Genomic DNA, 12,746 nt, shown 5'->3' on the forward strand with positions numbered 1-12,746 from the left:
AACTAGATTAATTTAGTAGTAAATAGATTAATTAATAACACCGTTCCCTGTGATCGACACCCGACTTACCCAAGCTATACTGTAATCTGACTAGGTACACTACCTACAAGTGCATAGTTAGTCTAAGTTTGTTAGGTTATAAATATTAAAATTAGTGGGTACTTCCGTGCACATCAAGTTTTTAGTGCCGTTGCCGGGGAACGACTTAGTTTATTGTTTATTTATTTGCTTTAGATTAATCGATACTTTTTGTGGGGTGAAACCCGCAAAAAGTTATTTTTATAAGCATGGATTATTTTATTTTTTTGTAACAGAAGTCACGACGTGACACCTGTAATTCACAATTTTTCTCCTTTTTTTTAGTTCAGTTTTACGTTTTTTTTTTTTTTTCTTATTTCAGGAGTTCATGACCAGAGGTTCTAACACACATTTGGTGCCACCACTTGAAGATCCCGAGTCTGCACTTCACAAAAAGAAGGATAAGAGCGTGAAAGAAGATCAAACACCAAAGAAGACACCTTTACAAGAATTCAAATCAGTATTCTCAAAGAAGTCGGGAAAGAAGATGGAAGGATCAAGTTCATATTCAAAGGACAAGAGCAATCTTGAACACTTAGATCAAATACCCGTCTAAGCCAAGTCTGAGTACGATACTGAACCTGAATTTGAATTACATACAAGTGAGCTTGAGAACGAGCTGGAGAACAAAATGGCGAACATTGATGAGATAGCCATGGGGGACTACAAGAAGCGCATTCGAGATGATGTGGGGCCAGGTTTAGTACATCCTACGATTCCTGCCAATGCCACATTCGAGTTGAAGGGACATATCCTTACTGCACTTAAGGATATCCCATTCTACGGGAAGGATCAAGAGGATACTTTCAAACACTTAGACGAGGTGAAAAATATTGCGGATTATTTTAATACTCCCAATATCCCAAGGGAGACAGCTTTGCTAAGGATGCTACCAGTCACTTTCAACGGAGCAGCAAAAGACTAGTTGAAGGCACTCCCACCTGGTACACTCACCACATGGGCCCAATTGTGTGAGAGATTTCTAGATCAGTTTTGTCCACCCTCTAAAATCTCTAAACTCAAGAAGGAAATTGCCAACTTTAAGCAAAATCCGGGGGAGTCATTATACGAGGCCTGGGAACGCTACAAGGGGTTGTTAAGGAATTTTCCTCAACATGACCTCAATATTCAGCAGGAGATGTCGATATCTTATGATGGGGTGAATGTCATGACTAGACAACTCCTTGATTCGCAAGGACCACTAATGAAGAAGAACCCAAATCAAGCCAAGGAGTTGATTGAAGAGTTTTCAAGGCACTCTCGTGAGTATCACAACCCAGGGCGTGATGGAATAAAAGGCAGTGGAGGTACACAAACTGAAGATATGGATGTTGTGTTAGTAATGCTTAGCGTTATGGATAGTAGATTGACTCAATTGGACCAATCAATTCATGCAATTCGAGTTGGTTGCGAGAGATGTAGTGGCCCACACTAGATAAAGGATTGCAATATGGATGAATATGGAAACAAGAAAGCTCAAGTATGCTACTCAAGTGGGGACAAGTATGATGAAGATTGGAGAAAACCAAAGAAAGAGTGGCTGCCTTACGAAGAATACAAGAAGCAAAAAGAAGAGAAATTGAAGAATCCGTTGGAATACCCAGTTCACAACAGCCCAATCCAAAGCCAAAGAAGCAGAAGCTCGAAATTGAAGAATCTGCTGGAATACCCAGTTCACGTCGTGAGCCCGCCATGCTCACGTCGTGGGCTCAGTCTGAACAGAAGAAATCTGTATCTATTCCAGCTTATAAACCACCTTTGCCATTCCCATCTAGAGCTAAACTCAGTCCACTGGAGAGAGAACATCTGGAGTTTATCAAGCAATTGAAGGGTATTCCTATCAATACTCCTTTTATTGATTCACTTGCAAAAATTCCAGAATATGCTAGGTTCGTACAAGACTTGTTAGACACTCTTCAACAATTAAAGGAGAATTCTAAGGTTATCCTAAGTGAGCAAAGCTCAAAAGCTATGTTGGGAGAAATACCTAAGAAGATGGGAGATCCTGGACGACTCACTCTCCCATGTGAGTTTGGGAATAATATGAAGGTTTATGCTTTAGCCGATTCTGGGGCTAGCATAAATTTGATGCCTTATTCGTTTTATCAAAAATTAAATATTCAGAAGTTGAAGACTACAAAGATCACTATTCGCATGGCGAATCGTTCAGTGACACAGCCCCAGGGCATTGTGGAAGATATTCTCGTGAAAATTGGGAAATTTATTTTTCCAATAGACTTTTTGGTTTTGGATATGAAAGAAGATCCCAATGTTCCAATTATTCTTGGTCGCCCACTACTAAACACTGTTGGAGCTCTTGTTGATATTCGGGAGTCTAAGCTTACCTTGAGGGTTGGTGATGAAAAGGAAATTTTTGGGATAGAAGATGGATTTCAAGGGAATCATGCTCAAGAAGAGGTTTGTAACATTGAGGAAGAAAATGAACTTGAAGAATTAGAGAAGCTCATGGAAGAAGAAATCAAAACAATTCAACAAGTTAAAAGAACAAAACCGAGAGCATCTATTCCATTTTTAGTTGAAGTCATTGCCTACACGAATCCAACTTCTTGGGTGAGCAAGGAAGATGATGAGATGTCGAGTGATGAAGAGGAGGTTACTTAAAAAGGAATAAGTCCAGTGGTGAAAGAAGAGAAGGATACTTTGGAGCTTAAAGATGATGGAAAATTGAAGACTAAAAGGACCAAACGCAAGCTTGATGGAGACGAGGTCAAAGCTAAAAAGGAAAATTCGAAGAAGGCGTATAAAAGACGAGTACAAGCTTACAAGAAGCGTTTCAAGGAACAAAAGATCCTAGTGGTGGACTCTTCAGATGATTCAACGTAGGAGGCACGGAGTCCAGTTCAAGACTCCTAAAAAAGAAGCACTTCTCGGGAGGCAACCCGAGTTTGGTTTGCATTTTCTTTTCTTTTCTTTTTAGTTTTTGAGTTTTAAGTCATCATCTATAAACTATTACTTGGTAAAAAATTAGCTGTGGGGTGCTTTGGTAATAATTGGAACACAAAGAACATAAATAAAACTTGTTAGATTAGCAAATTTTTGTGACCAGACATCAATCACGTCGTGGTCAGGAGCGCCACGTCGTGATTTTAAGGAAGAATTCGGGGACTAATTGCGACTTGAACATTTTATCTATTCTTAAAAGTCACGACGTGGTATAGCCTGCTACGACGTGACCATTAAAAGTCACCCGGGGGGGGGACCAGTTATTAAACCCTTTGACCACAAACTTGTTCCCCATTTGTTTACTGCCTCACGAACGGAAGCATGGTCCCCACTGCCGATGTTTTTCAATTTTTCCTCCAAATTTCTTGCATTCTCTTGTCCTTTTACTCCATCTGGTATGTATTTCATCCATTAATTGTAGATATTACTTACAATTTATGCATTTTCATGGTTAGGGTTTATGTGAATGATAAGATTTCCGAAATTGGTTGAAATTGGTTACTGTTTTTAGGTTGCATGCCCTTAGAATAGAAAATGAAACAAACCCCAAGTATTATTTTTGGGTAAAATCGTGTATTTAGTGTTCGATCTGTGCCGACGATCCGAGTGCGAGACCACGACGTGGTGGGCCAAGCCACGACGTGATTCCTGGGCGACCAGTTTTCTACATTGTTTTTGATAAGATATTTTAGGTGTTTTGTTTTTGTTTTGGTTTGGTTTCAAACATTGCAGGAAGATGGCACCTAGAAGGGCTGTTCAACAGGACAATGACCTGATTGATGCCTCGAATATCCATCCGTTATATCGATTTCCGCGAACCATTTCACGGACCTTGTTGACGTCTTATTAGAACCGTTTGGGATGGTTATACAATAGGGAGTTTGCTATAGCTCTGAGTATTGACTGGGGATGGATTGGCGGTGTTGGAATGGTTGTTGAATTGGAGCGCCATTAGACGAAAGTATATGAGGGAAACCATTTTTCCTTTACTTGTCATGGATGGAGGAACTTGTTCGCGATCCAAGAACCCGTGTACCGGGAATTATCAGTGGAGTTTTTCTCTACTGTGAACTTTGAAGAATGCACCATTAATTTTGATTATAACCGAACACTAGTTTTCTGGTTGGGTGGGGTGTATCAGGAGTGTAGTCTCCGGGAATTTGCATGGCGCATGGGGATCTATACGGAAGTGGAGACTCAATCCCCATTCTTTGTTCCATTTTTACTTAGTTTCGTTCGGGATTTTGCGCCCAGTATTTTTGATGTTCAATTTTGGCGCACTATCGCAAATCACGAGTACAGTTCTCATGATTCAAGTGAAGCACAAATTCGGAATCCGGTGCATCGATTTTTTCACCGCCTTATCACCTTTTCTATCAATCATAAACATCACGGTGATAAGGTTTCTTTACAAGATTTTTTCTTTTTGTGGAGTATTATTACTCCCGGGGTGTATTGTGATATTCCTTACATGCTAGCAAGGTTTTTGGGAAAGAAAGCGGTTAGTTCACGACAAGGAAGTCCAATTACAGGTGGATATTTGGTCACCCGTCTTGCCCGGTCGTATGGGATTTTGTCCCACAAATTTGTGCGGAACCTTACCCGTTTGCCATACAATGATTGACTATTCAGTTTTTGGGTGTTATACACGTGGTGGTCGATGTCGGGGGAGGTTATGTTATGCCCCCGAAAGATAGATAGCAAGAGGTGGAACAACCCGAGCAACCTCCTGTGAGAAGACGAAGAAACGTTAGATCCCGAGGAGAAGTTGAGAGGGACCGTCACCCGGGAGGAGTACCCACCGACCCGTTTCAAGCACGGGTTGGATCATATTTGGATAATCTCCGTGGTGGGATGAATTACAACACACAAATTTTGGAGGCGATGTTTTCCGACATGGGTGTGGTGCGACCACCTGCGGTGCCACCATAATGTCCTTACATTCCGACAAAGGAAGAGCTGTGGATCTCGAGGTACGATGGGGAAGGACCGAGTGGAGTGCAGGGACGAGAGGATGATGATTAATTCCTTTTCTGTTTAGTTTTTTTTTTATTTTTAATTTTGTGTGGTGTTAGTTAATGTTCAGCTTGGTTTGTTGATGTAAGACTTTGGTAAACTATTATGTTACTCTTTTAGTTCTTTTGGTTGATTACAACTTGCTAAGGAATCTTGAAAAGGAGTAAGGTCGATTCAAGAGTCGTGACCCACAATTTGAAATAAGTGTGGGGTGCGTTAAAGAGAGAGAGGATAGAGTCAACAAGTGTCTTATTTTATACAACATTAGAAGAGTCTTAAACCATTAAGACGTTAGTCAAGGTGCTAGGTTGAATGAAGAAGTGGGAAATCTTAATTTTATGATGGTCCAGTTTCCACGACGTGGAGATTAAATTTTCACGTCGTGGACTGTTATAAGTGGGATATTTTGTTCGCGTTTTTATACGATACCACGACGTGGTATTATACACCATGACGTGATTTCTGTTTATTTCACTATTTTGAAGACCATTGGGTGTTTTTCCATATGGCTTTCCATGCATCTTCTTGGGGTCATTTTAAAGACTATTGTGGTTTGTTTTCCTCCACCATATACAGTGGCTTCAAGTTCGAGTTCTTATTTTAAAGAGGTCCATATTTGACATGCACATTTTTCAACACTTTTGGAGTTTCGTTCACGCCACTATCCCAGGGGAGTCTGTTCCTTTTTCTTCCTTCTCTTAATTTTTATATTATTTTAAGCATGCAATGAGGGCATTGTATGAAATAAATGTGGGGTAGGGGGTAGAAAAAGTAAATTGCTAGATAATTTGGTAAATTTTAAAATTTTTATTAATTAGATCTAGTAGTAATAATTTGAATTGTACTTGCTAGTGGAATGATCCGATAAGAGCTCAAATGTTTAGTTGAGCCGATATACATTATTATGCATTTGTGGCCTCCCTTACTTTAGTGAAATCGTGGAACAAAGACATAAACCTGCTTAGTTTGAGGAATGCAATATGTTTAGCAGCCTAAACCTGAAATGTATCCAGCAAAGATATGTCTTAACCAATAAGGTTGAAGTTAAGCACCCCTGCTTAAGCATGTAGGTTTTTGAGTGATATAAAAAAAAGAGTGAGTTATACATGTAAAATAAAGAAGAAATTACTGAAAAGTAAAAATTCTTGAAGAATTTTGGAGCTATCAAAGTATGAAGATCAAAGATCAAAGATTCTGAAGAAATTTAAAAATTTAAAGATGCCAAAAATCTTAAAAGAAGTAAATTCAATGAAGTGAAAGATCAAACATTAAAGAAAAGAAGAATTCAAGAGCTCCAAGTTGTGGTATCTTCTAAAAAGTTGAAATTCTCTAGTTTATGTATGCTTGGGTAGCTTTACAAAAATATCTTCAGGTTAGAAAGCTTTATGAGGATGGATTCGGAGGGTTGCATAAAATGAGCATTGTTTGAAAGAAGTGGGTAATTGTTTATGAAGATTGTCAGTATTTAAAGTATGGGGGGTCATTTAGGAAAAAAATTAGACACAAATGCATACGTTGAGGTCTTGGCATAATGGTTGAGCTGGAATTGGATCGTTTAATGTAATGCTAGTGATGAAGGTTTAAGTTTAAATAAGCAGATTTGCTTGAGGGCAAGAAAAGCCTAAGTGTGGTGTATTTTGATATTGCCATTTTATACATAGTTTTAGGCAATATTGATCTACATTTTATTTAATATTTTGGTTATTTGCATAGAATTATGGTACTTATAAGGATAAAATGTTATTTGCAACAACAAAAAAGCATTTTAGAAGAAAGGGGCCAGAAGTGACAATTTATGGAACATTGAAGGCTTGAAGCATAAAAGATGAAGTAATTCACGGAATATACTGGGGTCACAACGTGAACCTCATAACCACGACGTGGAATTGATCTTTTCAGAAGATAAGTACGCGAAGAAAGAATCCTTGGCGAATACGGATAATTCCTTAAGTCACGTCGTGGAGCTTCCTGCCACGATGTGAAACGTGATTTGCCAGAAAATATATAAACCATTCTCCATTACGATTGGAGAGACTTTTGGCTGAAGAAAGAGGTTCCAGGAGACGAATTACAGCAGAAGTAAGGTCCTAGAAAAGGGATTTCAACACCAAAAGAGTAAAAGTTCATAATTTGTTAATTTGGTTGATACTTATGAACATGTTTTCTTATTTGAGTTGTGTTTATGTGTTAGTTGCTACTATGAGCAGCTGAATCTAGCTACTCTTATCTAGCTAGATGAAGCTTCAAACTTATGAATAGCATAATTTTATATGGATTTATTTAGTTGGTGAATTGCTTGTGTTTGATTTATTGTTACCTAGCATGCTTATGTTTTTGCCTTAGTTGCTTAAATTCATGTTATGAGTAGCTTAGTAACCATTAACTACATGAACTTGATAACCTAGTAATTTAGTGAACATTGAATTGCTAGAGCTAGGATCAACCAAAATCTTAGTTAGTAATTGAAGTAATTAACTTTGCTGTGCTACAGAATATAGATTATGACCATAATTGTGTTTGCATGATAAATCTTACATAGCATATTCATAAACATAATTGGTTCCGTGTTTAATTGTGTGTGACCATACATAGTTTTACATGAATTAATTAACTATTGGTAAATTTAGACCTAAATTACTAATATAATAACAACCAACTTAATAATCCATAATTATTAGCTAGCCATAAGGACGAAGTGGATTCGAACTAGATAAGAGTGTTTTTTTAATTGCTGATTGAATTTGAGTTAAGTTAGTCTGATCTTGCAAAATCAGATAAAAACCCTTTTTAGCTTGTTAATAATTAGATTAATTTAGTAGTAAATAGATTAATTAATAACACCGTTCCCTGTGATCGACACCTGACTTACCCAAACTATACTGTAATCTGACTAGGTACACTGCCTACAAGTGCATAGTTAGTCTAAATTTTTTAGGTTATAAATATTAAAATTAGTGGGTACTTCCGTGCACATCAAGTTTTTGGTGTCGTTGCCGGGGAACGGCTTACTTTATTGTTTATTTATTTGCTTTAGATTAATCGATCCTTTTTGTGGGGTAAAACCCGCAAAACGTTATTTTTATAAGCATAGTTTAATTTTTTTCGTAACAGAAGTCACGACGTGGAGTATCCTTCCACGACGTGACACCTGTGATTCACAGTTTTTTTTCCTTTTTTTTAGTTCAGTTTTACGTTTTATTTTTTTTTTCTTATTTCAGGAGTTCATGACCAGAGGTTCTAACATACCTTTGGTGCCACCACTTGAAGATCTCGAGTCTGCACTTCACAAAAAGAAGGATAAGAGCATGAAAGAAGATCAAACACCAAAGAAGACACCTTTACAAGAATTCAAATCAGTATTCTCAAAGAAGTCGGGAAAGAAGATGGAAGGATCAAGTTCATATTCAAAGGACAAGAGCAAGCTTGAACACTTAGATCAAATACCCGTCTAAGCCGAGTCTGAGTACGATACTGAGCCTGAATTTGAATTACATACAAGTGAGCCTGAGAACGAGCTGGAGAACGAAATGGCGAACATTGATGAGATAGACATGGGGGACTACAAGAAGCGCATTCGAGATGATGTGGGGCCAGGTTTAGTACATCCTACGATTCCTGCCAATGCCACATTCAAGTTGAAGGGACATATCCTTACTGCACTTAAGGATATCCCATTCTACGAGAAGGATCACGAGGATGCTTTCAAACACTTAGACGAGGTGAAAAATATTGCGGATTATTTTAATACTCCCAATATCCCAAGGGAGACAGCTTTGCTAAGGATGCTACCAGTCACTTTCAACGGAGCAGCAAAAGATTGGTTGAAGGCACTCCCACCTGGTACAATCACCACATGGGCCCAATTGTGTGAGATATTTCTAGATCAGTTTTGTCCACCCTCTAAAATCTCTAAACTCAAGAAGGAAATTGCCAACTTTAAGCAAAATCCGGGGGAGTCATTATACGAGGCCTGGGAACGCTACAAGGGGTTGTTAAGGAATTTTCCTCAACATGACCTCAATATTCAGCAGGAGATGTCGATATCTTATGATGGGGTGAATGTCATGACTAGACAACTCCTTGATTCGCAAGGACCACTAATGAAGAAGAACCCAAATCAGGCCAAGGAGTTGGTTGAAGAGTTTTCAAGGCACTCTCGTGAGTATCACAACCCAGGACGTGATGGAATAAAAGGCAGTGGAGGTACACAAACTGAAGATATGGATATTGTGTTAGCAATGCTTAGCGTTATGGATAGTAGATTGACTCAATTGGACCAATCAATTCATGCAATTCGAGTTGGTTGCGAGAGATGTAGTGGCCCACACTTGATAAAGGATTGCAATATGGATGAATATGGAAACAAGAAAGCTCAAGTATGCTACTCAAGTGGGGACAAGTATGATGAAGATTGGAGAAAACCAAAGAAAGAGTGGCTGCCTTACGAAGAATACAAGAAGCAAAAAGAAGAGAAATTGAAGAATCTGTTGGAATACCCAGTTCACAACAGCCCAATCCAAAGCCAAAGAAGCAGAAGCTCGAAATTGAAGAATCTGCTGGAATACCCAGTTCACGTCGTGAGCCCGCCATGCTCACGTCGTGGGCGCAGTCTGAACAGAAGAAATCCGTATCTATTCCAGCTTATAAACCATCTTTTCCATTCCCATCTAGAGCTAAACTCAGTCCACTGGAGAGAGAACATCTGGAGTTTATCAAGCAATTGAAGGGTATTCCTATCAATACTCCTTTTATTGATTCACTTGCAAAAATTCCAGAATATGCTAGGTTCGTACAAGACTTGTTAGACACTCTTCAACAATTAAAGGAGAATTCTAAGGTTATCCTAAGTGAGCAAAGCTCAAAAGCTGTGTTGGGAGAAATACCTAAGAAGATGGGAGATCCTGGACGACTCACTCTCCCATGTGAGTTTGGGAATAATATGAAGGTTTATGCTTTAGCCGATTCTGGGGCTAGCATAAATTTGATGCCTTATTCGTTTTATCAAAAATTAAATATTCAGAAGTTGAAGGCTACAAAGATGACTATTCACATGGCGAATTGTTCAGTGACACAGCCCCAGGGCATTGTGGAAGATATTCTCGTGAAAATTGGGAAATTTATTTTTCCAATAGACTTTTTGGTTTTGGATATGAAAGAAGATCCCAATGTTCCAATTATTCTTGGTCGCCCACTACTAAACATTGCTGGAGCTCTTATTGATATTCGGGAGTCTAAGCTTACCTTGAGGGTTGGTGATGAAAAGGAAATTTTTGGGATAGAAGATGGCTTTCATGGGAGTCATGCTCAAGAAGAGGTTTGTAACATTGAGGAAGAAAATGAACTTGAAGAATTAGAGAAGCTCATGGAAGAAGAAATCAAAACAATTCAACAAGTTAAAAGAACAAAACCGAGAGCATCTATTCCATTTTTAGTTGAAGTCATTGCCTACACGAATCCAACTTCTTGGGTGAGCAAGGAAGATGATGAGATGTCGAGTGATGAAGAGGAGGTTACTTCAAAAGGAATAAGTCCAGTGGTGAAAGAAGAGAAGGATACTTTGGAGCTTAAAGATGATGGAAAATTGAAGACTAAAAGGACCAAATGCAAGCTTGATGGAGACGAGGTCAAAGCTAAAAAGGAAAATTCGAAGAAGGCGTATAAAAGACGAGTACAAGCTTACAAGAAGCGTTTCAAGGAACAAAAGATCCTAGTGGTGGACTCTTCAGATGATTCAACGTAGGAGGCACGGAGTCTAGTTCAAGACTCCTAAAAAAGAAGCGCTTCTCGGGAGGCAACCCGAGTTTGGTTTGCATTTTCTTTTCTTTTCTTTTTAGTTTTTGAGTTTTAAGTCATCATCTATAAACTATTATTTGGTAAAAAATTAGCTGTGGGGTGCTTTGGTAATAATTGGAACACAAAGAACATAAATAAAAATTGTTAGATTAGCAAATTTTTGTGACCAGACATCAATCACGTCGTGGTCAGGAGCGCCACGTCGTGATTTTAAGGAACAATTCGGGGACTAATTGCGACTTGAACAGTTTATCTATTCTTAAAAGTCACGACGTGGTATAGCCTGCCACGACGTGACCATTAAAAGTCACCCGGGGGGGGGGGGGGACCAGTTATTAAACCCTTTGACCACAAACTTGTTCCCCATTTGTTTACTGCCTCACGAACGGAAGCAAGGTCCCCACTGCCGATTTTTTTCAATTTTTCCTCCAAATTTCTTGCATTCTCTTGTCCTTTTACTCCATCTGGTATGTATTTCATCCATTAATTGTAGATATTACTTACAATTCATGCATTTTCATGGTTAGGGTTTATGTGAATGATAAGATTTCCGAAATTGGTTACTGTTTTTAGGTTGCATGCCCGCCCTTAGAATAGCAATAGAAACAAACCCCAAGTAGTAAGATAACATTTATTATTTTATAAGTTTTTCTGTTTTATTAAATTTCACATAATACTTTAATGTAATAATTACAATAAATATAGTAATAAATAGATATTAATTTTATCAATGAACTTACATTTTAATTTCAAAATTTCTAAAATTAAAACCCATTAATTTCTTTTGTGTATTTATTTATATTATTTGTTTAAATTTAAAAGATAAAAAACATTTTCATTATAATAATTTATTATTTTTCTTATTTTACTATAAATTCAAAGTTCTCAAATATTTTGACATATATATATATATATATATATATATATATATATATATATATATATATATATTGTAGATGTATGTTGTAAAAGTCGAATAGTGTCTATTGTAATGATTCGCATTTTGTATGTTATTTTACTAAGTCAATTTTATATGCGAAGTGTAGCATGCGAAATGTCAATGTATAGACTTAGTATATTTTTTTTTATGCTCCCTATAAATAGGGACTTAGGCTTGAAGTAGACACACGATATCGAAATACAAAATCTCTCTTCAACTTACTTTGTAATCAGTCTTAATAAAACGAGATCAGATTAATATTTACTCCGTGTGTTCATCATCTTTCATCATTCAAATCTATTGTTTCTTTTCTTAATTGTCGATAACAATTCACAACAATTGGTATCAGAGCGGGATTCAAACTGCTTAGATCTGATTTTCTTATAAGAACCATTTGCTTTTTGAGTTACAAAATTTACTCAAAATTTTCCGCGCAATTTTGGTTTTGAAAATCACTTTTGATCTTCAGATTTGAATTGATTCTGTATTTGAACTGTTAAGTCGAGTAATCGATTAGTGATTTTTGATCAATTCGTTTGATCGAATTTTGAAATTTATCAAGTTCTCAAGTTTTCAGATATTTTTCTAAGTTCATCAATGGCGAACTTCAACATGAATACAATGACTTCTTTCTCTCATTTGCTTGGTTCTTCAACCAAAATTCCGATGTTAATTCCAGAATACTATGATCAGTGGGCTGATAGAATGGAAGATTACTTAAATGGAATTGATGAAGAACTTTGGAATTGTATTGATGGAACAGTTCAAGCTCCTACAAATGTTCAACAAATTGGTCCATCCACTGGATCTCCTGATGTTGAAGATCAAAGAAAACGACTGAAGGATAATGAAAAGAGGTGTATGAGGGAACTAAGAGGTGCTCTACCTCCTGTGGTTTACAATTACATTCGTAGTTGTAAAACAACCAAAGACATCTGGAATACTCTAAAAGAAA

The 12,746-nt window shown here is 37.5% G+C and overlaps 1 protein-coding gene and 2 non-coding genes across 3 annotated transcripts; 1 reads left to right on the top strand and 2 right to left on the bottom strand.

The window, feature by feature from the left end:
• Positions 1-1,093: 1,093 nt before the first annotated feature.
• Positions 1,094-1,200, bottom strand: LOC145060814 (small nucleolar RNA R71). The gene has a single exon (XR_013686997.1). It is a non-coding gene; the product is annotated as a small nucleolar RNA R71 (small nucleolar RNA).
• A 7,385-nt stretch (positions 1,201-8,585) lies between these two features.
• Positions 8,586-10,798, top strand: LOC145059867 (uncharacterized). Its single transcript, XM_079007637.1, has 2 exons — positions 8,586-9,457; positions 9,559-10,798. The coding sequence occupies exons 1-2, from the start codon at positions 8,586-8,588 to the stop codon at positions 10,796-10,798; spliced, it is 2,112 nt and encodes a 703-aa protein (XP_078863763.1).
• Positions 8,970-9,076, bottom strand: LOC145060815 (small nucleolar RNA R71). The gene has a single exon (XR_013686998.1). It is a non-coding gene; the product is annotated as a small nucleolar RNA R71 (small nucleolar RNA).
• Positions 10,799-12,746: the final 1,948 nt, after the last annotated feature.

Source organism: Lactuca serriola, chromosome 6 (genome assembly GCF_051521515.1).
Source record: "Lactuca serriola cultivar US96UC23 chromosome 6, Lser_US96UC23_V15, whole genome shotgun sequence".
NCBI lineage: Eukaryota > Viridiplantae > Streptophyta > Magnoliopsida > Asterales > Asteraceae > Lactuca > Lactuca serriola.